This window comes from Mesoplodon bidens (genome assembly GCF_964165515.1).
Source record: "Mesoplodon bidens genome assembly, chromosome: 10".
Taxonomy (NCBI): Eukaryota; Metazoa; Chordata; class Mammalia; order Artiodactyla; family Ziphiidae; genus Mesoplodon; species Mesoplodon bidens.
In genome coordinates this window covers 38,540,848-38,567,988 of record NC_138172.1, presented here as the reverse complement: position 1 = coordinate 38,567,988, position 27,141 = coordinate 38,540,848, and the positions used below count along the sequence as shown (strand labels likewise).

General features: G+C 44.1%; 1 protein-coding gene across 2 annotated transcripts; it reads left to right on the top strand.

Annotated features, from left to right (window-relative positions):
- The first annotated feature begins 781 nt into the window (after positions 1-781).
- On the top strand, positions 782-25,699 carry RBM5 (RNA binding motif protein 5). 2 transcript variants are annotated; one of them, XR_014016909.1, is made up of 26 exons: positions 782-883; positions 2,230-2,299; positions 4,472-4,637; positions 5,425-5,580; positions 9,598-9,667; positions 10,157-10,230; positions 12,687-12,770; positions 13,702-13,762; positions 14,233-14,298; positions 15,132-15,292; positions 15,737-15,834; positions 16,439-16,526; positions 16,678-16,755; positions 16,839-16,911; positions 17,582-17,667; positions 18,068-18,152; positions 18,365-18,456; positions 20,112-20,273; positions 21,132-21,281; positions 21,364-21,435; positions 22,013-22,192; positions 22,726-22,800; positions 23,798-23,895; positions 23,973-24,102; positions 24,960-25,169; positions 25,209-25,699. XR_014016909.1 is itself a non-coding variant. In XM_081246821.1 (25 exons), exons 2-25 carry the CDS (start codon positions 2,283-2,285, stop codon positions 25,083-25,085), a joined length of 2,448 nt encoding a protein of 815 aa, XP_081102947.1. In that variant the 5' UTR covers positions 782-883; positions 2,230-2,282; the 3' UTR covers positions 25,086-25,175. The 2 variants fall into 2 exon arrangements, 1 of the variants encoding a protein (XP_081102947.1); XM_081246821.1 differs by lacking the exon at positions 25,209-25,699 and having other exon boundaries at positions 24,960-25,175.
- Positions 25,700-27,141: the final 1,442 nt, after the last annotated feature.

The following is a 27,141-nucleotide window of genomic DNA, read 5'->3' as shown; positions in this document are numbered from 1 at the left end:
TTTTGGCTGTGTTAATTTTGAGACTCTATTAGACGGCCAAGTAGTAACTGTTAAATTAACCCTGGAAGGACTTCCTGGTGGCGTTAAGACTCCACTCCACGGGCCCAATGCAGGGGGCCCGGGTTCAATCCCTGGTCAGGGAACTAGATCTCACATGCGTGCCGCAACTAAGAGTTCGCATGCCACAACTAAGGAGCCCACATGCCACAACTAAGGGGCCTGTGTGCCACAACTATGGAGTCTGCCTGCCACAACTAAGAACCAATGCAACCAAATATTTTTTTTAAATCCTCTTAATTTCCATAAACCTCAATTTCCTTACTTGCAAAATGGATTTAATAACCACCTCATAGGTTATGAAAATGAAAATAGAAATTTGTAAAGCATGTAGCCCAATAATCTAATCTAGCATTCAATATGCAATAGGCGATCGACCTACATTCCTTCTCTTAAAGCTAGATTATAAACGTGATGGTTTACACCACGTCGGTGAAAGAAAACTGTACTCTCTAAGGCCCTTGTAGCAAAGCAAATAATTACTATGCCTAATAAAGTTAAAAGCTCTGATCCGTATCTGCAAAAGGCAGACTGGAGATTAGGCCTGGGTTTTGAAGAAAGGGAAATACGCAGGAAATTGACACAGGGCGTAGTTAAGTGACAGGTTGCCCTAGCGACCACACTCCCCAGCAGCCCTCGCGCAGTCAGACACCTTCGCGGATTGGACACCTCCATAGGAAGCGTGTGGTGGGGGGAGGGGACAGGCGCGAGGTACTGTGGGTAGGAGACGGCCGTTGACGGAGGCGCCATTTTGTGAGGCGGCCGTACCCCGTTGGAATCCCCTGGCACAAAACCGCTACTGCTGCTACTTCCGTCCTTCCTGGGGGTAAGTGCGGCGGCCGCCCGAAATGACCCGCGGTTCTTTCTGTTGGAGCAGGCCCTGTAGAGCCTCCCTGTCAGCCGCGGGCGGCGATCGATCAGCTCCAGCCCGATCTCTCGAAGGGCTACCGGAGGCATTGGAGAGCCGCGCCCCTCCTCGCCGCTAGCGCTGTCAGCTTTCAGAGAGCGTTCTCCCGCCCAGCTCGAGCCCCTCTTCTTTCGGGCTCTGAGTGTGCCCCTGTCGGGACGTGTTTCCGACTACCCAGCCCGGCTGAGCATGAAGCCGTCGTTTGTCCCTCGGGTACTTCTCAGGGGCGCCCTGACAGTCTCTAGCCGCCATCGCCCCGCAGCTTGACCTGAATCAGCCCTCTCCGGAAAGCTGTTCGGTGAAGGCTGATCTGCGGGCTGGGAACCTCTTGGGGGTCGGGAGGCGGGTGTGCAGGCAGGAAGAGAAAGCCGGACGCCTGAGTTGGTCGCGCAGGCCGTGGCGCCGCCATCTCGGCCGCGACACCCCGCGGAGGTGGGTCCGGGCAACTGCCCAGGCGATGAGGGGAGGCATCAGAGATTCTGCCTAGGGCCTGGTTTCTCCCGGATGGTTCTCTTCCATTTGTTAATTCAGTAAATGTTCGTTGAGCGCCTGCCTAGAACAGGCGCCAGGGACGGCTGTAAGTAGTTTCTCGGACCGCGCACGCATCGAACGCAGTCTAGCTCTGTGACGTTTTATCACCGCCGGTGCGCAGCTGAGCCAGGCTGGCCACCTCAAGAACCTGTGACGATTATTGTTACCTAGGAATTAAGTCGTGTGGAGGTTTACCCTTGTTTGAGATAGCTTTGGATAAGCCGTTGCGCTTTAAGTGGAGTAGATTTTCAATCAACTCAGCATCGGGCTTCTGAAAGGTTTTAAGCTTTTCATAAGTAATTTTTGAATTTCGTTTCGCTCCTTGTATTAATACAGACACTTTGATTAATGTTTTAATGGTCAGCTATCCCAATGGAGTTGCTTTGATTCAGAACTCAGGGAGCTGATTGCAGCTGTGCCCTTTTTGCTTTGTAATCCTACAGCAGGAGCAGGGAAGGAACCTTCTACTCGTATCCTTTTATGGGTTTATTATTGAATGTGGAATCTAATATTTTTCACTGTGCTTCGCCTTCCTGCTATGTTCACTGTTAGCAAAATGTTAGCTTGATTTTAATGTTGACAGTTGGTCCCCACTTCCCTCCCCACCCCCCCAACTTTAGATAATCACTGTTAATGGTTTAATGAAATTCCAGTCTCAGTAGTATAACAGCTATGGAACAGTTGACTTACGTGATCTCTCAGATTTGCAGCAACCTATCTCTTTTGTCTCCTAGGAAAAACAAAATTTGAACCTTTTGGAGCAGTGTGCTAGATCTTCAGCAGGACAATGGGTTCAGACAAACGGTAAGTTATTACTGTTACATGCCTTTGATCTCAGCATTTCAATGGGGACTGAGCTATTTGTTAAAAATTGTTTATCAGACAAATATTTGAGTGTCTGTTTTGTATCCGGCATTGCTGTGAGCACTTTCATGATACCTGCTCTCACAAGCACACAGTTTAATGAGATAATTAAAATACTGTGTGAACTGTGCTATGGTAAAAGAAGTTGAGGGTGCTGTTAGAACACTTAGGAACATGTGTTTTCTTGGAAACGGCCAGGAAAGCTTCCTGGAGAAAGTATTCTCTAAGGTGAAGCCTGAAGGGTAAGAAAGAATTAGGCAAAGGAGGGCTGGGTGGAATAGTAAGTCATGAGGGTTCCTGGTGTGGATAACAAACAGCCTCTGGAAGAAGTTAGGAGATCATACTGTCTGTCACTTTGCACAGTACCTGGGCTGTAGAAAGCAATCAGTGAATGCCAGTTCTCGTTATTGTCACCTCCATGACAAGATGATCCAGATTTAGAGAGCTGAGAAGCTTTGGACCATGGGTTACATTTTTTTAAAAAAAGAAGAAGAAAGAAAAACCGCTAAAAAACTAATAAAGAATTAAGATGAGAGCATTTGACTCCTGTGTCATCTGTGGATTCTCCGACTCAAACCATTTGATTTAAACATACAACCTTTATTTATTCATCCAGCTGCCTCCTTAATATTGAGTCCAGTCGCAGTGATAGATCAAATTGATGGCGCACTGGGACTCATGAAGTGTTCATGTCACATGATATCATTGTTTTAATGCTTTGTCAGTAGTCTGGTTCCAAATAAATTAACATTTACCGTTTTAGGGTCTCTCATCTACACACTTAACATTTTGAAATAGTCCTAGACTACTTGTTTCATTTGTTTCTTTTTATGAAATTTGTATACTCTAAATGAGGCGCTTATAAGCTTTCTCTTTGTCTTGTCCTTACATAGTAGTTTTATGAACCTGGTAAACAATTTATGAAAGAACTGTTTATATCTGTGGTCAAATGGGTTTAAGCCTTTTGTCATTAGGTTTTCCTGTGAAGCCCAGTGCTGCTCAGTAATCAAAAATAAATCAGGGGTTTCCCTGGTGCTGCAGCGGTTAGGAGTCTGCCCGCCAATGCAGGGGACATGGGTTCGAGCCCTGGTCCGGGAAGATCCCACATGCTGTGGAGCAACTAGGCCCGTGTGCTGCTGAGCCTGTGCTCTAGAGCCCGTGAGCCACAACTACTGAAGCCCATGCACCTGGAGCCCGTGCTCTGCAACAAGAGAAGCCACTGCAGTGAAAGGCCCTCGCACCGCAGCAAGAAGTGGCCTCCGCTCACCGCAACTAGAGAAAACCCGCGCACAGCAATGAAGACCCAACACAGCCAATCAGTCAAAATCGATCAGATGTTATAGGAAATAATGTTCTCTGATGGTGCTAGTTATATCTAACAAATGAACTTGGTTAACTGCCTAATGGGGAAAAAAGACAGGTTATCCAGTTTGTTGGTCCATTTCTCAGTAGTGAGATACCCTTCAGAGTGGATGAATCAGGACATGTCCTCCTTTGTAATTGAGTGAAATGCTAATACAGTTGACCCCTGAACAACATGGATTTGAATTTTGCAGGTCCACTTATAGGCAGATTTTCTTCAATAAATACAGTACTACATGATCCGTGGCTGGTTGAATCTGCAGATGCAGAACTGTGTATACCAGAGGGCTAACTGTGGGGCTTGAGCATCCATGGGTTTTGGTATCTGCAGCAGGTCCTGGAACCAGTCCCTGGCGGGAACAACTATAATTACATTCTTCCAGTCTAGATTGATCACTAAGATCTGAAATCAGGGATGAAAGGAGTGATGTGTAGGCCACAGGCTCGGGAAAATGCAGGATGAACTTGGGCAGCCTGACTCTCTCAAAAATATTAAACCCATACATTTGATAGCTATATTTTTACATTTAGTATGAATTCCTGAAAACTACCTTTGTACTTAAGGATATAGCTGTTTTCCCAGTTATTATCTTTGTAAATTGGAATTTGGTGATAAATTTTAAGGGATACACTGAACTAGTTGGATATCTTATGAACTGAGATGTGGGTTGTGTGTTTTTTCAACCATGTTTTCTAAAGGGACAAAATGTGATTTACTGAAGAGTAAATGAAAATTATTTTCCGTGGCAGAGTGAGTAGAACAGAACGCAGTGGAAGATACGGGTCCATCATAGACAGGGATGATCGTGATGAGCGTGAATCCAGAAGCAGGAGGAGGGACTCAGATTACAAAAGATCTAGTGATGATCGGAGGGGTGATAGATATGATGACTACCGAGACTATGACAGTCCAGAGGTGAGTGGCCAACAACCGTTTATAGAGTTGTTAGAATTATGAATTATATGCACAGAACCTCCAAGATGCTTGAAATAAGTATACCAAGTGTGGAAATCTCTCAAGAGGAGTATTATATTCAAACTCTTTATTATTCTGAAATTTGAGTCGACTATAACCCTCAAAGACAGACTGAGCCCTGTAGTCATAGAAATACTGGCCAGGGTTTACTTAGGGCTCACTATGCACCAGGCACTCTTTTGAGCACTTGACTTACATGAACTCATTCAGGTCTCACTACAACCTTATAAGGTAGGTGTTATTCTCATTTTAAAGATGAGGCAATTGGGGCATAATTATATACCATCCCTTTGCCTCAGATGGTGTTTCTAAAAGTTGTAGTTTAACATTGTAGCATAGCTTTTTTCACATTTCTTTCCATATGCATTAGCTTTGTTTAGCAGTAATTGTGCAGCCCACATAATTTTGCACTGTTTTTTTTTTTCTTATGTATATAATCATCTTATTTTAACAGGTAATAGTGTTTCATTGTGTGTTGTTACACTGTTTGGTGAGTTGTTAAACCATTCTTCCTGAACTAAATGATTGTTGCCAGGTTTGGGGGTTTCTGTTCTTGTTTTTGTTTTTGTTTTATGCTGTTTTAGAAGACACTGCAGTGAACATCATCATGGAGTTCTTGTATTATCTCTATTCCTAAAGATAAATTACTACAAGCAGAGAGACTGGATCAAAGGGTATAAATAAGCCCAGTGTGGTTTGAATTACAATTTTCTTTATTGTAAATCAGAGAGAACGTGAAAGAAGGAACAGTGACCGATCCGAAGATGGCTACCATTCAGATGGTGACTATGGCGAGCATGACTATAGGCATGACATCAGTGATGAGAGGGAGAGCAAGACCATCATGCTTCGCGGCCTTCCCATCACCATCACGGAGAGCGATGTAAGGAGAACCAACAGTTCTAATGAGCAATCCAATAGGCACAATGAACTTTGAGCTTCTACCATTATTTTCTTTGTTACTATATCTCAAGCTAATATCTAGTGAAATACATTTCTGTAATTAGGGTGGAGTTCTCTCAACTTGGTTCACAGATAGATTATCATTTGTATTTAGGCTTTGAAGCTCAATGTAGAGTTTTCAGAAGAACTACAGGGAGCAGTTCTTATTCCTTCAATAATAGCTATTAGAAGGTAGCCAGTACGTTTTTATTGAATTGGTTGGTTACTTAGTGAGGATGTATCTGTAAGAACATTTTATGATTTGGCCATCCTTTGATTCAATGGAAATTATATTATCCATTTGAAACTTTTGAAAAGCCTGTAGAAAAGCCTGGCTCCCCACTTCTCAGACTGGTCAACTATGGCCTTGGTGTACTGGGCACTGCCTGATTTCCAGTGGTATCTCTGACCCACACGCATTCCTTCCAGCCACATCCACCACTTGCTTCTGCTGCAGGCCATTTTGGACATGTCCATTGTTCTACCAGTGTGCCCTTTTTTTCCTCCTTGAAGCCTTTCTTCCTTCCTTCCTTCCTTCCTTCCTTCCTTCCTTCCTTCCTTCCTTCCTTCCTTCCTCCCTCCCTCCCTCCCTCCCTCCCTCCCTCCCTTCCTTCCTTTCTTTCTTTCTAATAGCTATGGAGTCTTAACCACTGAACCGCCAGGGAAGTCCCTGAAGCCTTTCTTGACCTACCAGCTGGAATTTCTTAAGTGTATCCCCAACCCTTGAATGCAGGAGGCTGCTCAGCCAATGTTGTTTGTGAAATGAATGTGATGTTTTGAAATACATTTATAAAACATGCATTATGCCAGTATCTATTGTCTTGGAGTATTCAGAGTAATATTCTGACTAATGTTTAGTGAATTTTAGAGCTAAAGATAAGTACTGAGTTCACACGGCCTTGGTCTTCTAAACATTGGAAGTGACAAATGTGAGATGGGATGTTAGAATTAATAGTGAGTGGCTTCCCTGGTGGCGCAGTGGTTGCGAGTCTGCCTGCCGATGCAGGGGACGCGGGTTCGTGCCCCGGTCCGGGGGGATCCCACGTGCCGCGGAGCGGCTGGGTCCGTGAGCCATGGCCGCTGGGCCTGCGCGTCTGGAGCCTGTGCTCCACAATGGGAGAGGCCACAGCGGTGGGAGGCCCACGTACAGCAAAAAAAAAAAAAAAAAAGAATTAATAGTGGGTATTTGTGATCCACAGCACACTTGCTACACTGTGTACTGCTATGCTATAGTGATGCAGAACCATGGATCCTGCCTCATAAAAGCTTAAGGATGAATAGCTGAGGTCAGCAGATAATGAAGACAATGCAGAGTAGAAAGGGATAGGCGTTGGAAGAGGTCCTGTTGAAAGTGGTTCTGTGGAGTAACTCTGGAGGATTCTTTAAGGGAGCTGAGTTAACTGGTCGAGGGCAAGGAAGAGCTCCAGGGAGATTTTAGTGGAGCTGATTCTTGGGGGATAGAAATGTTTTGGTCTGGTGGAGAACTGAGGATAAGATGTGGACTGGCCCAAATCAGCTTGATTTGACTGAAATCAAAGGCTTCTGGCAGGAGAGAGGTGGATGGGAAGGTGCTTTGGGGGCCAGTGATGGAGTCTTTGAAAGCCCAGCTAAGTATAAAAGAAAGCTACTGAGGTTTTTACCTGGTAACAAAAGCTATGTAGGTTAGAATGGTAGGGGGTTGAAAGACAGCAGAGCTGAGCTCAGGTAGCAGCAGCCATGAGCATGTGGAGTAGGGGAGGAGGGGATAACAAGAAATCTTGCAGGAGTCAGTCGAGGAAAGTTTACTTGTTGATCATACTGTCCCCTTGAGTCTTTTAGGCCTGTGGCCCTGGGAGCGTGCAGAAGAAGTGGGTGGCATGGGGAGAGCAATGCCTTAGCTGACTCTGGGGGCACTCCCTTCTGGTAATGAAACAAGATTGAAATGCTTATTTATTTCAGGCTTCTCAGAGAACTAGAAGTGCTTACCTTAAGAAGGCAGGTTTTCGAAGTAGACTTTCTGAGGTTGCCAAATTTTGTGCAGTATTTGTAGAAAATTTGCTTATTGGGATCTTTAAAACAGTTTAAAATTATAGTATTTAATCTTCTCCTGAATTTCAGTTTATCACTTTCAGTATTGTCATTTTATTTTAGTCCCCCACTGACATATGAACTCTTAGAGTAACTGTCTTTAGTTAATTATGTTACTATGTATGTTACTGTATTGCTACTTTTATAGAAACTGTTTTTAGTTACTCTGGTGACTGATTTTTTACTTACTGTGTTACCAAGCATGAACTTGAGTCAGGTGGTTGGCTCTGGCTCAGTGTAGCGCTTCTCATACATACTCTGTGAAAAAATAGTCGATTTTCCTTATATTTGTGGTAGTTGCAGTCTATAAAGGCACTTGGGGTACGGAACCATGCTTCTAGGGGAAATACAAAGTTAGGTTCCTGTGAGCCTCTGGTCACAAGATTTTCATTAACAGATCAATATATGACCTTGTTTCGCGTGTATTTCTGTTTAGAGGTGCCTTATTTAATATATACTGTTGATTCATTAGCATTGAACTCACAGCCAGTAGCACTGTAACTTATGTCTGAATGAAGCTTTTCTAATATATTTTCCCTGTAAGGGACATCACAGCCTTCCTTCTTGCATTAGGAACACTAGACAGCACTTCAGCACTGCACTTGGAGAGCCATTTTAAACAGTGAAATCACCAACAAAAAGTACAAAAATCTGAAAAACTTGGCATTAAACAGATTATGAGTAGGACACTTGTTTACAGTATGAAAGCTGAAACAAGGCAGAGCATCACCTCTGCCGGGAACACATACATCAGGTGACTCAAATTTTTTACTACTCTGCACACGTCTGCAAATGGCCATGAAAGCACTACAAGTATTGATTTGGAGTTAACGAATTTTAATGCGTAGGCAAATTCACAAGTGCTGAATCCCCAAATAATGAGGATTGACTATATATAATCCGGCAGCCTTTACACGTAATTATGGAAAGTGGAGGCCACTAAGAATCTCTGTTTCACAAATTTGGCCCTGGTTTTCTCCCTGGGAGTATCGCTGCCTGGTATGATTGATAAAGAGACTAATGTATTTATTAATGTATTTTGCCTTTTGCTGTAAGGGTTTGATCTGACATGAATAACAAACCTACCAGCCAGAAGTCTTTCTTCAGGCCAAATTAATGTTTACTTTGATTTACTAGGAGCCGAAGAACGTTATGAGCTTTGTTAATTTTCACCATTAATGTAAATGTAAGGAAGGTATTTCTTTAAGATATTGTGCAAAAAATATTTATCTTAAGGGAGTTCCTCATTTTTTGGCATTGATACTTGGTTGCGTACTTCAGAAGACAGTGACATATCTTCTGCATTTATTAAATCTCATCTTTCTCTCTGGTCCTTTAGTACAAAGAACAACAAGATTAGACTAAAGGAGGGAGGCTTGAGGGACAGCATACCATGAGCAAGACTGTGTGTCACAACATAAATAATTGTGCCTGAGGAAATTCCCAGTCAGCATATAAAGAATGCCTTCAAAGCTGTTACAGGGCTTCCCTGGTGGCGCAGTGGTTGAGAGTCCGCCTGCCGATGCAGGGGACATGGGTTCGTGCCCCGGTCTGGGAAGATCCCACATGCCGCGGAGCGGCTGGGCCCGTGAGCCATGGCCGCTGAGTCTGCGCGTCCAGAGCCTGTGGTCCGCAACGGGAGAGGCCACAACAGTGAGAGGCCCACATACCGCAAAAAAAAAAAAAAAAAAGCTGTTACAGTACATCAGTTTCTATGAGAAGTGTTCCTTCTTTTATTCTATTTTTAGAATAATTACATTTTGATGATAGAAGTTAAAAGCTTGGCTAAATTAGGCAGTTAATGTAATCCCTAGCCTTTGACCTCTCTTTAGTGTGGAATAGTTTGTGGCTAAAGCTTTAACTATAAATGTGTAAAACCCTGTCTGTGCAGATTCGAGAAATGATGGAATCCTTTGAAGGCCCTCAGCCTGCGGACGTGAGGCTGATGAAGAGGAAAACAGGTGAGAGCTTGCTTAGTTCCTGCTGTTCTGGTTCTCTTCCCCATTCCCACCTCAGTCCCTAAAGAACATCCTGATATCCCCAGTCTTCAAGCACATGAATTCAGAATGAAAGGTTTGCCATGGCTAAGGAATGTGACTGTTTGAAAACGATGTTAGAAAGCATCTGAGGACCTTTTTAAAAGCTTTGTTTTTAGGGGCTTTTTTTTCCCTTCGGTAAGTAGTGATTTATAAATTCCTTGTTTGACTGTTTGTAGTCGGTTGCATGGTTACTTTTTAAGCGTGGAATCAAATCGAGTGGCATTTAGTTCAGGCGGCTTGGTTCCTTGCCATGGCAAAGTATCAAGAAGATCCCCAAGTCAAGTCACATTTGTAAAGCTGCTTCCCAATTGGCTTTGTCACGCAGTGTTGAAGCAGTGGGAGAGAGATTCACCTGTTATAAAGGAACTGACTAACACGAGTATCCCGTCTATATCTGAATGCTGTCTCTAGGTGTAAGCCGTGGTTTCGCCTTCGTGGAGTTTTATCACTTGCAAGATGCTACCAGCTGGATGGAAGCCAATCAGGTTGCTTCACTCACCAAGTCTAGATATTCATGAAAATGGAACAAGTCTGTACAATTTAAAAAAAAAAAGGTTGAAGGAGTGGTTTGTTCCAAAGGAGTGACTTTAAAAAAAGAAAAGCTTTGTATATATTAAAATTGCTGTTACTAGAATAAATACAGTACCAAGCACTACATTGCAGAATTTGCTCTGCCTTTAAACATGGCTACCTGGCAGGGCCTTGTTAACCACTGAATATTTGTCTGGTAGTTATCAAGACATCTTTAATATTCCCCTTTTCCTTACCTGATTATATTCCCATTATGTCCATTGAGAGTAATCTTAGATTATCCAACTCTCGATTTGACAGTGAAGAGAATATAATTGAAGTCTGCTACAGGCATTTTGTAAGTAATTTTTTATTTCGCTTGGAGACTGCAAGCCTCCTGGAGGCGTAACTGCTCACATGGGTCTTCAAGGACTATATAAGGACCTAGTGGAATTTCTGAATAATAAGTCTGATGAGATTAGCCTGGGAGCTGGTGTCCTGCTGCTGTCTGATCTAGTTAAGAGTGGCATTAACATTCTAATCTCCCTGAGAATGCCTTTTATAGTCTGTTCAAAGCAAATCATTGATGATTCTTTAAGAAGCATTAACTGAAGTGTTCTACAGTTTGTCGAGATAATGTTCAGTGCTTGGCACTTAAATAACGTTTTTTGCCAGAACTCCAAAGCACAGTATTGAATGCCTTAGCCAAGTGCATTCTGGGAAGTCTGCTTAACTCATTATGTTGTTTCTCTGCAGCATTTTATGATTTGTCACTCATAAATATGAGTTATATTCTTTGATGATTTATTATCATTTATAACAAGACTCACTAATGAGGGTATCATTTTGATTGACTTGTTAGATTTTTAAGCCTCTCATTTCCTTAACCCAGAGGTTACAGCCTGATCTTATAATGGTAGATCTTCATTCATTTCATACCATGGACACCATCCTAATAAAATTCAGGACATACACAAGCTTCATGTGAATCTGCTTTCTTTACATGACAGCATCTTTTAATATGGTAGATGTATCAGAATGACTTGCTTGGGAGTTTAAAACTCCTAGGAAATTAAAACCTGTAAGACACTTAAAAATCTCCACAATTTTAATGTATACAAAGCTATGTTAATGTGTAATATTTCATTACAGTTCAAATTCACTCCAGAAATAAAAGGCCAGTAGGATTAGGGACTCAGTGATAGTTTGGAGTCTCCCCCAGCACACATCCCTCCTAGTGGGATGATCTGTTGACATATCTCCCAGCTTCTTTATTTTTGCTTCTTTACAACACAGTGAGTGGATGGCCTTCAGCTCTTTCCCTCTTGGCCAGACATGCAGTCTTGTCTTTAGATATTGCAGAGACAACATTCACAGCATGTCTTAACTCTTCCAGGATTTGCAAGAACCAAATTACTCAACAGTATGTATGTTTAGAGGGGTTAGACTCCTTTAAAAAAAATTTGGATATCTAACCTCCTACTTAAATCTGTTCTGACAGTGTCAGAACATCCTGCTCCCTTCCCCTCCCCCCCAAAAAAAAGAAAAAGAAAATATGTGCCTGTTAAATGAAGGCTCTTTGGGGGCAGGTGCTGGGTATACTCTTGGTAGACTGATTCAGCTTGGAGTTTTGACCTTTGAAAATTAAGTCCTTTTTAGTCACATGGTTGACTTGAAGGATGAGGTGGTATATGAACATTTACAATCTTTTCCTAACCCCCTGAAGAAACTTCATTGGCCTCCTGGTTACTCATCTTGAAGGAGAGTACCATCTATTTCAGTGAAAAACACATGTCAGGACATCACGTGGTTGCACTTGGCAGGAAGAAATCTCATTTAGCTGTTTTAGAGTCGATGGCATTCAGACTAGTTCCTCCTGAGAAAATTGTAACCAGATTCCCTTTAAAAATGAGTTCCCCTCCCATCGTCCCCCAGAGGACACATCCTGAAGCAGGAATTTGAGGGAAGGGGAAATGTAAAGGCTTTCACTTTGCGTAAGGCTGGGGGACTGGGGAAAAAGTGAAGCGAAGCCCAAGGACACCATGCTAAGGGCTAAAGTAGGAGACAACCTCAGAACTGGGAAAGTTGTGTCTTCTGCTTTTTGAAATAGACTGTCACTCTCAGGCAGCCTGTCAATGATGAATGTTAGGACTTCTGTCTCTGCTGGAGACACGGCCTGGTGCATGTCAGCGTTTAGTGTGTGGCAGCTTTCTCAGCACTCCCTGACTCCGTTTACCTTTACTCCGCATCCCATTCTCTTACTGCCTATCTGAAGGATTGGATGGGCAGAGTATAGGTGGCGGTGGTTGGTCCTCCCCGTATGTTGTCCATTTAATTCCAGAGCACTGATTTTTCCGAAGTGTGCTCTGCCCTGGGAAAATGGACACATGTTCCTCACAATGGGAATAACTAATTACTTCTTTTTTTACAGAAAAAGCTGGTGATTCAAGGAAAGCATATTGCAATGCATTATAGCAATCCCAGACCTAAGTTTGAAGATTGGCTTTGTAACAAGGTAAGCATGCGTTCTTCCCAAATAGACAAAACTCTTTTGGGGTTTTGTTGTTTTCTATTTGTTTGTTTGACTGTCCAAACAAGGAAACGAGTAAGTACACAATCACCAGCTTTTATCATAAGGTGATTTTCGTACTTTCTTTCTTGGGTCCTCCTGAGTAGGTATTAGAGGACAGAATCCCTCAAACATGAGAGATTTTGTTTAAGATCCTGGTTCTAAGCCCAGTGTTTCAATTAAGATTTTAAGTTTATTTCACTTTATGGTTTCTTGAATTCTAGAGCTCTCAACTTTTGGCAATTTCTCTTTTTTTTTCTATTATTATTTGACTGCATTGGGTCTTTGTTGCTGTGCATGGGGGCTGCTCTTCATTGCAGTGCGCGGCTTCTCATCGTGGTGCCTTCTCTTGTTGCAGAGCATGGGCTCTAGACACATGGGCTTCAGTAGTTGTAGCTCGCGAGCTCTACAGCGCAGGCTCAGTAGTTGTGGCACACGGGCTTAGTTGCTCCGTGACATGTAGGATCTTCCCGGACCAGGGCTCAAACCCATGTCCCCTGCATTGGCAGGCAGATTCTTAACCATTGCGCCACCAGGGAAGTCCTTATGGTGCTCTTCTGTTATAAGGGAGAACTTTGCCAGTGGCTTGCTGTAAGATTTTGGGGTGAACTAAAACTTTTCCCCAGCTTGATAAAAATGGAATTCTACTTCAGAATACATCAAAATTTGTTTTTCTTGGGAGAATTCACATAGTAAAAGCATTCTAAATTTTTAGGTTAATATCCCTTTATCTTGGATACATGGTATCACTTTCTGCTTTTTTTTGTTGTTGTTCCTCACTGGGACTTGCCCATGGCCCTCTTGCTCTAACCCACATTGTTACTAGTAAGCCCGGCCTACTGTGAGAAATAACCAAGATAAAACTTTTTTTTTCCAGTGCTGCCTTAACAATTTCAGGAAAAGACTAAAATGCTTCCGATGTGGAGCAGACAAGTTTGGTAAGCCCAGATTCAGCTGTTTGGGAATATGTATTAAACCCTGACTAATTGGATTGTCTGTGAACCTAAGGAGAAGTACAGGTTGTAGGGCATTTAAACAAGTAACCTATATATTTTCCTTAAACCTTCTTACCTTAGGTTAGGTAGATCCTGCTGATGATTGTGAGAGTACAAATAGTTCTTTTATGTTCCAAAATTAAGTCTGCTCGCCTTGTTTACATTCTGCATCTGCTTTTCTTTAGTAAAGAGGTAATGTCAGTCCTCCACTGGCCCAATTTTTGCATTCCCCATTTAAAATTCATGTCAAAATTAATGAGGTTTTACTATAGCCACAAATGGTTAAAAAAGAAAAAATAACTGCTACATTTACTTAAAATTAAAACTTTGGTATTTCAATGTATATTTTATATTGGTTTGTTGTTTGTTTGTCTTCAGTTACTGATTCTTCCTCTTTCTTTCCTTTCTTGTAGACTCTGAACAGGAAGTGCCCCCTGGAACCACAGAATCAGTTCAGTCTGTGGATTACTACTGTGATAGTAAGTTCAAATGTAATCTTTTGGCCTTTATGTTGGAAATTGACCTCCATTTGATGTTTTTGTTCTCCTACCCTTTTTTATTTTATTTATTTATTTATTTATTTTGCATTTATTTTATTTATTTGTTTTTGGCTGGTGCTGGGTCTTCGTTGCTGCGCACGGGCTTTCTCTAGTTGCGGTGAGCAGGCTTCTTATTGCGGTGGCCTCTCCTGCTGCAGAACACGGGCTCTAGGCATGCAGGCTTCGGTAGTTTTGGCACGCAGGCTCAGCATTTGTGGCTCGCAGGCTCTAGAGCGGAGGCTCAGTAGTTGTGGTGCATGGGCTTAGTTGCTCCGCGGCATGTGGGATCTTCCCGGACCAGGGCTCGACCCGTGCCCCCTGCCTTGGCAGGCGGATTCTTAACCACTGCGCCACCAGGGAAGTCCCATCCTGCCGTTTTTATGAGGAGCAGTAGCTTCAGGTTGCCTCATAGAAGATTGGTTTTTAGAATCTTCTCCATGTCAAAGTGTGAAAGATGTGCAGTTGACCCTTGAACAACATGGATTTGAACAATGTGGGCTTTTTCAATGAATGCTATAGTAGTACACTATCCTCTGGTTGAATCTGGGGATGTGGAACTACCAGTACATAGGGCTGACTATAAAGTTATCTACAGATTTTTGACTGCGTGGCTGGGATGGGGGTGGGGTCAGCACCCCCAATCCCCCTGCATTCAAGGGTCAAATATGCTAGAAACCTCCCAAAATGGATTTGTTTGTTTGTACTTGAACCTGCCTTGAAAAGCACTGATGGTGGGAATGCATGTATCTGTCATTTGTCTCATTCACCTGCAGCAATCATACTTCGAAACATAGCTCCACACACTGTGGTGGATTCCATCATGACAGCGCTGTCTCCCTACGCATCCTTAGCTGTCAATAACATTCGCCTCATAAAAGACAAACAGACCCAGCAGAACAGAGGCTTCGCGTTTGTGCAGCTGTCTTCTGCAATGGTGAGATGTTCATTGAATCTTTCCTTTTAAAAGAAACTGAAATTTAAGAGGCAGATGTGGTTCATCCAATTGTGATACTGTGTGTAAGGCTCCTGGAGCCCAAAGTTCAAGACTTAAGAAATGACAGTTATTACAGTGCTAAATTACAGGCTGATGACTTCAGTAAGTGGTAAAAATACCATATATACCTATAGATAACTGAAGGTTGAGCCATAGTTTCGTCCTTCCATCATGCTTTGTTTTAGACTGTTTTAGCATTTACTCTTTTAATAATACTGGATACCTTCATGTCCTGGAGGAAAGAGGGCTAATTTTTTTCTCATGATTTCATATCCACAAATAAGAATGAATTGCTATTCTTTTTTTAATATTTCTTTGACTGGGCTAGGTAGTAGAGATTTTCAATTACGTGACAGAATTGTTTTTCTTCACATTCTCCTTCAGGATGCTTCTCAGCTGCTTCAGATACTACAGAGTCTCCATCCTCCTTTGAAAATTGATGGCAAAACTATTGGCGTTGATTTTGCAAAAAGTGCCAGAAAGTGAGTGGCTTCATTGTCCTTACTTCAAACCGCTACATCTGCGTGCTTGTCCAGGGATGCTTTGCTAACTGCACTCAAAGCCCATGTTCTCTACATTGAGACACTATCCTTCCTGGTTGGCTGGGAAGGATACAGTTGTCTTCTTAGAGCTTATTCCCTCCTGTCTCAATAACCAGTTGCCAGAAAACTTCAGAGCAGGACAAAGAGAGACATGGCAGATGGGTTGAGAATAAGTGCTATGCAAACTGCTTCAGGATGGTGCAAACCCATCTGGATATAATTCTTTACTTCCAGAACAACATGCAGCTTCATGTATATAGAGCTTCATTCTAGCGACATAAATTTCCCCTTTCTGGTATCATTGCTCATCCAGCAGACACCTTATTAGATGGAAGGGTACAAAGGAGAATAGAAATACTACAGGGACACTTGCCCACTTCGGGCTTTGCCCATGGGAACCCTTCCTCATCTGAAATGTGGCCTTGCTGTCATTAGAGACCTTCCAACAAAGGCTGGAGTGAATTGCTGTTTTCTGGGTAGTGTGGCATTAGTGATTGGAGGCATACTGAGATAGAATCACATGATTGGATCATTGTGGTTTCAGAGACTTGGTCCTCCCAGATGGTAACCGGGTCAGTGCTTTCTCCGTGGCTAGTACAGCCATTGCTGCCGCTCAGTGGTCTTCCACCCAGGTAAGATGGAGGATCTTTTTGCTCAAAGTAGTGTGGTGGTGTTGCCCAGATTCACAGAAGTAACCTCTCCAGCGGTGCTTGCCTTAGAAGCTCTCCAAGGACATTTTAAAAACTTGATGTCTGTGTTTCCTCTTCTTTTGATATTTTGTAGTCTCAGAGTGGCGAAGGAGGCAATGTTGACTACAGTTACCTGCAGCCAGGCCAAGATGGCTACGCCCAGTATGCTCAGGTAGGTAGATTTGACCAGCATCCAACTTCTGGTCTCCAGAGTGTGTCTGAGAATAGCAGCTTTAATGGTGGACTCTTCTACAGTACTCACAGGATTACCAACAGTTTTATCAGCAACAGGCTGGAGGATTGGAATCTGATGCATCATCTGCATCAGGTAATAAACTTCATATTCCCTTTATTTTTGTTTAAGCAAATACAATTGAGATAGAACTAGATGTTCTCACTAGACCCAAATAAATCTGTGAGGGCCATTTTCCTGCAAAACTTGGGGATAGGACACATTCAGGGTTGTCACCATGTGCCTAAGGTCTTAGGGGAATATTGGGATTGCTTGTGTACATCAGGAGCTGATAGGAAGCTCTTAGAGACCATGTGAAGTGTGTTCATTCTTGGAATTCAATATTTTCCCTGTCTGTGTTGTTAGGAATCATGGGTGACCATGTAGGGTCAGGTAAGCAGATACGGTGTGGCCCTACAGTCTGGTGTCCAGACATTAATCAGAAGGGTCACTCTAAAAGCTTATGCTTCAGTTTTTGTTCTAGAATTATAAAGGTGTGGCAGTTAAATCTATTCTCAACCCCAGAGCAGATATGGAGACTTTCTTCTCTTCCTTCTTCTTAGCCATCATACAGAATGTTTGACTTTGTGTGTCACATTCTAGTAGGATTATAAAAATGAAAATATCGTAGGTTCAAGAGTACTTACTGGGAATTAGGTTGTTAAGAACTGACATATACAAAGATGTTAGGTTGGGCATTACAGATAAGGATGTTTGGCTTAGAGTTCAGTGCGTTGGCTCTTCTAACTCCTGTGTTTATTATCAGGCACAGCGGTGACCACCACCTCAGCGGCTGTAGTATCTCAGAGTCCCCAGCTATATAATCAGACCTCCAATCCACCCGGCTCTCCGGTAATCCTGTCATTTTAGATACAGAACTGGTGACTGTTGGGGAAGCTTTGTGTTGCCATACTAGTATTGTCTTTTCCTGCTGTATGAGCTAGGATTGAATAATACACATTCCAGTCTCACTTCTCTGTCAAATATTATTAGATAATAAAATAATTTTGTGTATGTATTTTAAGTGCAAGATTCCAAACAGGGTGTATTTATACTATGCATGCTTCAACTTGACCTTTAGGAAGATGTGACCTTTAGGAAGATGTGTGTCAACATGTGTTTTGCTCAAGGATTGCCTTAGATCATTGCTACAGTGGGTCTGTCAGGGGGCCCTTCCTGCTGGATGATTGCAGTGATTTAGTTCTGAGAGACTTTACAGTTGAAATTATATTGAAGCTGCTGTTCTTTCCAGACTGAGGAAGCACAGCCTAGCACTAGCACAAGTACACAGGCCCCAGCTGCTTCCCCCACTGGTGTAGTTCCTGGTACCAAATATGGTAAGCCAAACCTCATGGGGCTGTTGATAGTTGGAAGGTCCTAGTTGTTGTGTTTGTTTAATAAGAGTTCCTCTCCCTTTGTGGGTGTCAGAGGGACACTTGGGGATGTGAGAGAAGACCATTAAGGCCTGCTGCATCTCAGTGGCTTAGAATTTGAAGTAAAGCCAGTTTCTTACCTGGAATGACTGTATGCTGGATTTTGTTTTTTGCAGCAGTGCCTGACACGTCCACTTACCAGTATGATGAATCTTCAGGATATTACTATGATCCGACAACAGGGCTGTACTATGACCCCAACTCGCAGGTAATTTAAGGGTTAAAATACATGTTTTGAGGTATAATGTACATATGGAAAAATGCATGAAACTGACGTGCAGTTCTTGCAGTTCTTTGAATGTTTACATGTATATGCGTTCATACATATACCAGCACTGAGATAAGAACGAGAGCATTCCTAGCACGCTGGACATTCTCTGGTTCCTGTTGCTGTTTGGTCAGTAACCCCACCCGTAGCCACTATTCTTACTCCTAAACCATGGATTATTTTGTCAAGTTAAAATTTATAGGTGACTGTTAACCTTCATGTAAAGACCTAGATAGAAATTTTAATTGTGATTTTTTTCTTACTATATATTCTTTTTTTAAATTGAGATAAAATTCACGTAACATAAAATTCACCATTTTAACCATTTAGAGTGTTCAGTTCAGTGGTATATTCACAGTGTTGTGCAACCATCATCACTATCTAATTATAGAACCTTTTCATCAGCCTGAAAAGAGACCCTATGCCCTATATATTAAGCAGTCACTTCCTAATCCCGTCCCACCCCAGCAACTGCTGTCTGCTTTCTGTCTCTATGGATTTGCCTATTCTAGACATTTTGTGTAAATGGAATCAGATATGTGACCTTTTGTGTCTGGCTTCTTTTACTTAGCAACCCTTTGTATTTTTGAGAGTAGAAATTAGCAGGTGTGTGGAGTGATATTTTATTTTTGGTGGTGTGTATAACTTTTAAAGAGGAAAAGCAACATTAACACTCCAAAAATAAACAGCTATTTATGACCAGGAGCTGTATGTATATATAGAACAGTAAAAATAAGTGCTTTTAACAGGAACTTGGCATTGAGAGCTTGTGGTTTCTGAGAGTCAGGTGTGAAGCTGTGTGGGACGTGCCAAGCAGGCTGAGCCTGTGCATGGTTCTTCCACTGCTCTTGCTTGTGAAGTCTAACCTTTCCCGGGCCATTCTTCTTGGTGGCCATAGAAGTTGTGGCTCCTGTGTCTGACCCGCACCACCTTCCCTGGAAGAGATAAAACAAGCAGTCTCTCCTGGGTCCCTGTTGAGCAGGTAGAGTGAGTGATTGAAGAATAGAGAAGAAGAGAGATAACTGCTACCTCTTCTCTGTTGTGGTTGTCCCCACAAATTTCAGATCAAGTTCCTTCACATGTCACCCCCTTCCAGGCTCCTGAGCTAGCCTCTTACAAACCTGTTTGGTTGCCTGGGTGTCCACAGGCAGGGTTCTGTATGGTTGAACCCAACAATGAGATGTTAAGTGGTTGTCATGGAGGACGTATGAGAAAAAGCTCCTCCTGAACCACCTGTTCTGGCCACTTGGTTTGTGTAAATGGTCTGTCTATGGAAAGGAGTCAGATGCGTTTCTCTTTGGGTGCCCTCCAGGCCCAGGGATTAAATTAATGGGAACTAGACTCTTAAAAAGAAACTACACTCTACTTTTGCCCAAGAGGTTTCACACCTCTTGGCTGGTTCATCATCCTCACCTACACCAAGGTGTACAGCACCTCTTCTCTACACGGAAAATATTACTAGTCTGCAACATGCTTTGTTTTTATATTTAGGTTTTTTGACAAAACAATTTTGATGCAGGTTTTTGACAAAATACTCCTTTAAGTTAATGGTTCAACACAGCAGAAATCTGCATTAATGGTATTTTTTTCCCCAGTACTACTACAATTCCTTAACCCAGCAGTACCTGTACTGGGATGGAGAGAAGGAGACTTACGTGCTGGCTGCAGAGTCTAACTCCCACCAGCAGACGGGCCTACCTCCTGCAAAAGAGGGGAAGGAAAAGAAGGAGAAACCCAAGAGCAAAACAGCACAGCAGGTAAGATCATGACCCAGCCAGCAGACCCATCTTTCTCTCTGGGATATTGGGCTTAATTTTTATGTTTTTTGGGGTGGGGGCAGGGGGGCGAAGCATTTATATCTGCTTTATTTGGATTCTTTAAAATGGGGCCACACATCTTATTTATGTCAAGTTTGTAGAGCATTTTGCAATTTTTTAGTGTTACCATATGTTGTCTGTCAGTTGCCTATGTACTTAGGGGAAAAAAATCCTGAAAGACTCAAAGACTTTTTTTTTTTTTTTAATATTTATTTATTTGGCTGTCTCGTGTCTTAGTTGCAGTACGCGGGATCTTCATTGCCGCATGCAGGGTCTTTAGTTGCGGCATATGAGGGATCTAGTTCCCTGACCAGGGATAGAACCCGAGCCCCCTGCATTGGGAGCACAGAGTCTTAGCCACTGGACCACCAGGGAAGTCCCTGAGATTTAGGTTGTATAAGGCTGTATGGGGTTTCCTGTGCCTTTCCGCGGTTAGAAGAATTCACTGAAGAGTTCCCTCTGATGGAACAGCAAGAAGAAAAGAGTCATTAATCAGCCTGCATAGTGCAGGAGCCTGCATGAGTCCCAGCTTCAGTCCAGGGGGGAAAAGTCGTTTATACAGGTAACTTCAACGGGAAGCTGATAGAGGCCATCCATAAAAACTATTTAGGGAATTTAAAATACATTGACTTTTGAGACCTTTAATGACTTTGGTTGTATATAGTATCTCATAAAGGTAAGGGCAAAAGGGGTTTTGTTACAGTTTGTTACAGTAATGGCTTGTTTTCATGGCATAGGAGACTGTTTTCTAAGTTCCTCTACCTAAGTGTATTTTTTGTGATTGTTGTTTGACTTTAGATTGCCAAAGACATGGAACGCTGGGCTAAGAGTTTAAACAAGCAGAAAGAAAATTTTAAAAACAGCTTTCAACCTGTCAATTCTTTGAGGGAAGAAGAAAGGAGAGAATCTGCTGCAGCAGATGCTGGCTTTGCTCTCTTTGAGAAGAAGGTAACAGTAGCAGGAATGGCCTTACTTCATGAGGGGAACTTAGGTAAAATTTGAGGCTTATGACTTGTTCTCTGTTTCCCAGGGAGCCTTAGCAGAAAGGCAGCAGCTCATCCCCGAATTGGTGCGAAATGGAGACGAGGAGAATCCCCTCAAAGTAAGGAAGTACCACCAGAGTTTAAAGACCATATCTGTGCTTTGTGTCTCACTTTGAAACTCGGCTCCATCTTGGCTAATGTGATTTCTACTTAATTGGTCCCTGTCAGTGGGTATTTGGAGCAGCTTCTGCACATAGAATCCATGTTCAGGGCTTTGCTTTCCCTGTGTGAGAGCTGGAGAGATGGAGCAGGGAATGAAGCCCAAATTCCTGAGCTCAGTTAATTGAGTTTTATTGCATTTGTAAATAGAGAGTTTTAACAGACTGGAAAGAGAAAATTAAGGCAAGAAAAAAACATTTTATTGGTAGATACTAATGTGGGTGGGCCGTTACTCTGATCTGTTGTATTTGGGGTTTTCAAACATGGTCAGTAGTTTGAGAACAGCCATCCAGGAACTCTCCTTGGGGCCCCAAGAGGGTTGGTGCCAGGAGGCTCTCACCCAGCACTGGAGGACCTGGCTGCTCCACTCAGTACGGGTAATGGGCGTACTCTCACAGCTTGGATTAGGCATTACTTTTAGCCATTGCTATCTTCCTGTTGTACATTTCCAATGACCCACCCTCCTTTTGTCCCTAGAGGGGTCTGGTTGCTGCTTACAGTGGTGACAGTGACAATGAAGAGGAGCTGGTGGAGAGACTTGAGAGTGAAGAAGAAAAGCTGGCCGACTGGAAGAAGATGGCCTGCCTGCTCTGCCGGCGCCAGTTCCCAAACAGAGACGCCCTGGTCAGGCACCAGCAGCTCTCAGACCTACACAAGGTGGCCATGCTTCTCTGAGCTGATCTGAGGCAGGGAGGGGAGGCAGCAAGATGCTGTGAGTGCCCTGACGGTAGTGAAGTTTCAGTAAATACCTGTATTAAATGATTGCCTTTTAGAAGGCTGCTCCTGATTATAGTATGTTCTAGATTATAGAGTGGAAAGGACTGTGGCAACTCCATATGCACCGGGCTCTGGCTTTCATGCTGTAGTGTAGTGAGTTGGGCTTTGACTCTTAGAATATAATAGATACTGGGGCTTCCCTGGTGGCGCGGTGGTTGAGAGTCCACCTGCCGATGCAGGGGACACAGGTTCGTGCCCTGGTCCGGGAAGATCCCACATGCCGTGGAGCGGCTGGGCCCATGAGCCATGGCTACTGAGCCTGCGCGTCTGGAGCCTGTGCTCCACAACAGGAGAGGCCCGCGTACCGCAAAAAAAAAAAAAAAAAAAAAGAATATAATAGATAACTGATAATGTTGTGATATCTCAAATTAGGTAGGTGTGAATTCTTACTGTCTGTAAAATCTCTCGTATAGCAAAACATGGACATCTACCGACGATCCAGGCTGAGCGAGCAGGAGCTGGAAGCCTTGGAGCTGAGGGAGAGAGAGGTGAATGGGGGTCATTGTGCTGCTAGAGTGTCTTGGGGTAACTGCCTTTGGCTTTTATTTGTAGCACTTGTTTCAGGTCCCAGGGGCAGGGTAGGATTTGCCACATACCTGTCACCTGGCCATTGTGGCTCATGTAGACTGGACCCAACTCTGTGCTTTGTGAGCCCTGTACTGACCCTTAATGAGGGTGCTCAAGGCTGCTCACAAGTTGGTGAATATGCTGGATTTTAGCAAGGGGAGAGTGAGCTCATTTGGCCTGGCCAGGGAAGCCTTTGTGAACAATGAGAGGAGCTTAAAATGAGACCCAGGGAACAGCAGGACACAAGATGATTGCAGGTGATGTGGAAGGAAGCAGTGGGCAGGAGAAGCTTGTGGGGCCACTAATGGGCAGTCATTTGGTAGTTGACGAGGCAGGTTGAGAGCCAGCTGGGCAGGGTTTTAAATACAAATAGAGGCCTATGGGTTAGAGATGAACCAGTGAGCAAGTTACTTGAAATTTCTCACCCCAAGATAGTATCTGTAGTTAGGGCGTTTGCTTTCCTGTTTTTTTCCACTGTTTATGGTGCCGTCTCCCCAGGGACTGTAGAACAGGTCTCTGGAAGTCTCCTTGGCTCTGTCTCCCTGGAGGTGGGCCTGTCCAAATGCTGAGGGGGTACAGCAGCTCTGCCCTCCTCTCCCTCGAGGACCTTGGCAAGCTGTGCCCACGCCCAGCAGGCTGGTTGAAGAGCTTGACAAGAGGTGACTCGTTAAATAAAACTGGTTGTTGGAAACATAGTTCTACCCCAGGTTCCATACACAGTTCATCTCTACAAACCTGCCGTTTTGGATGTGACTGAGTGCAGCGAGGGAGACAGGGCATGTGGTATTTGAGAGCACTCTAAAAGGCCAAGCTCCAGATGAAGAAGGCACTTGAGGTGATAATCTTGAAGTGTGGGTGCATGAGACTGCTACAGATGGAAGTCTGAATATCTCTAACCATGTTTGTTTTCCCACATAGATGAAATACCGGGATCGAGCTGCAGAAAGACGGGAGAAGTACGGCATTCCAGAACCTCCAGAACCTAAACGCAAGAAGCAGTTTGATGCTGGCACTGTGTATGTGTTGTGCACATTTTCCACTTTGTGAGCCGGGGCTCTGGCTTTTTAAGTAACTGTGTGTTTGCCACTGGCAGGAATTACGAGCAGCCCACCAAAGATGGCATTGACCACAGTAACATTGGCAACAAGATGCTGCAGGCCATGGGTTGGCGGGAAGGCTCGGGTTTGGGAAGAAAGTGTCAAGGCATCACAGCCCCCATTGAGGTAAGCAGTGGCTTGCAGGCTTATCCCAGAGATGAGATTGAAGCACCCAGAGGACCTAGGACCCAGTGGGAGTTGTCTTCTCTGCAGCCCTCCCATATTTCACGCTCCTTTTAAGATGTCAGTTGGAAGGAATGGATGTGGCACCCTACTTGATTTTTCTGGTCTTTTGGCATCTTTGGGTAAAACCTACCTTCTCCTAAGGGCTGTGTCTTTCTATGTCCTTTGTTATAAACAAACCGTAACTTAATATCAATTCAGACCCGTGTAGATTAGATTGGATTTTTAGAAAGGTACTGTGCTTTAATTTCTAAGTGATTTTGCTTATGTATAAAACAAATTATAATTTAGTAGGATTTCCATCCATGATAAGAAATCCTTTACTCAGAGCTCAGGAGCAGAGGCCCTCAACCACTGGCCTTCTAGACAAAAGCACCGCCAGTGATTGCTCCCTCTCTGACCCGGCAACATAGCTTAGGTCAGACTCTTACTGTTGATTTGTGCAAGCGAGTTCTGCTGACTTCAAGCTGTCCTGCTGTGATCTGTGCCCAAAATTACCAGACCTTCTCTGGGCTTCAGTGCAATGCTTTGTGCTTTGGGGCCCTTACAATGCTTGCTGAACAGGCCTAGGAGTAGGGGAGGGTGGGGTTCTATCTGCCTGTCTCTCTTACCTATTTGATCCCTTCAGTCCTTAAACCTGCTCCAGGTCTCCAATATAGAAATCCATGTCTTCATTTAAAACTTCCTCTCCTGTCTTCTAGAGGGTGGTCCAGCTCAGTAGGGAGTGGGTTAGATAAGGGAGAGAGGGAGCCGTCCACACCCTACCTGCCAGCTGCTGACAGCAGTTTTATCCCCCCCAGGCTCAAGTCCGGCTAAAAGGAGCTGGCCTAGGAGCCAAAGGCAGCGCATACGGACTGTCTGGTGCAGATTCCTACAAAGATGCTGTCCGGAAGGCCATGTTTGCCCGGTTCACTGAGATGGAGTGAGACTCAGAGAGGATGAGAGAGAGAGAGCGAGAGCGAGAGCGAGAGAGAGAGAGAGAGAGAGAGAGAGAGAGAGAGAGAGAGAGAGTGAGAGTGAGAGAGAGAGAGAGAGAGAGAGAGAGAGAGAGAGGGACAAGGAGCTCCAGAGAGCACAAGGAGTGCTCCATCTCATGAATTCACTCTGACCACCTTTCTGTTTAAGGGCATGCCTTGTGCTGTTAATAGTTTTTAGGGCAAACCACTTCATTCTGCAAGGTTCTCCCACTTAAAGGAGTTCCCCTAGTATGGGTTATCTGGTGAATGACCTGCCTTCCTGCCAGAGGGCTTGTGAGCTGGCCAAGGGGACAGTGGGTCTTTTATACTTCAGTGTACATAGTGTAATTGTAGTGTGTTTTACACGTGTAGCCTATGTTGTGATCCATCAGCCCCTTGCATTCCTAGGGGGTGTTGAGATGCCCTAGGGTGGTATGTAACACCAAAGCCACCTCTGTCATTTGTTGTGCTGTCTTTTCTCGGCAAAAGCCTTGTGTATATTTGTATATTACACATTTGTACAGAATTTTGGAAGATTTTCAGTCTAGTTGCCAAATCTGGCTCCTTTACAAAAGAAATACCTTGAAAAATGTGTGTCTGTGTCTCTTTATTCTTGGGGTGATGAAGGAAGTGTGTGAAAATTCTTCATGAAAACTCGATCATAACTGAGTTGGCTTTTCCACTTCCTTACTTTGTATAGGCCTAAGTGAGTGCAAGCACTTGGGCTTCTTCACTTTTCACAGACTGTATCCTAGACCTGCGGGGGGTAGGCATGTTACTGCTCTGTGAGGAAGAGCCTTCCTGCTTTTGGCCACAATACAGGCGACCTCTTTGCTGAGGTGGAGGAGCTGAGAGGCCATCTCTCTCCCCTGAAGAACTCTACTTCTCCACTGTCATCTCAGCTGCTGAGGAGGTGGTCAGGGACGTTGCAGGGTTTTCCATTCTGAGTGGTGTCATCCAGTCCTTGTCATCATTTGGCCAGCAACACCATGCTTGACAAGAGCAGGAAGTGTGCCTGAGTCTGAGGCTGTTCCCGGGACCAGATGTGGTGATGGGGTACCCATGCTGCCCATCTAGCTGAACTGAGTGCTTGGGCTCCCTGTTTGGCGTTTAGTCAGGGAGGGGGAACTTGTTCTTAAAGCTAGACCTCCATGGCTTTTGTGAATGGTCACCTCACACAGGTGAGGCCACAAATCATGAAATCTGGGAAGCTCTTAATCACGTATAGCCAGCTCATCAAAGGGCAGGTGAGTGTAAGCCTCTTCCTTGGGGAAGCCACAGCTGAGCCCTGGCAGGAGAGCCAGGCCTCCATCAGCCATCTTGAACCTCTGACTTCCCCACACCAGGAAGGGCACTTGAATCGGTCCCAGCCCTACTTGGTGCTGATAGTTGCCGTATTCAGCTGCTCAAGGCTCCCATGAAGACAGCTCTGGACCACAGCATCTGCTGTCTGCACTGGCATGGGCTTTCCTATAAACATGAATTTAGTGTCCATCCTCTGATCAGATCCTCAGAGAAGCTGGCGGCTCCCTCTCCCACTTTAAGCCTCTTCCACAGCTATACCTGTCACCAGCATACCTAGCCAGGTGACTGCAGCCTTCATCTTGCATCTGAACCCATGGACCAATTTCTTAAAGTTTGACAGGCTGTACCTTTGGCTCAGATCTCTCATGGAGGACCGTATTTGGGAGATCCTGCCAGCAGTGCTAAATGACTCTTACTCCCTGAGGACCTGAGGCTGAAGCCCAAGGGCCCAGGCATCCCCCACTGGCCTGTCAGGTTCTACTCCAACCCCAAGCCCAGGGATGAGTGTGCCATGTCCTGCCCTGCTCTACCCTGACCATAGGACTGCTGTTCCAGCCATGGCCGACAGGGGTGCTGTGAGAGCAGTGCAAAGTTCCCAATCAGGGAAACCGAAATTCTGAATTTGGAAGGGTCTCTTGCTGACCTAGAGGGAGCCTCCAGGGATCCCAAGTCCAGCCTGCCCTTTGCTGGGACAGCTGCTGCAATGTGCAGGGCTTTGAGG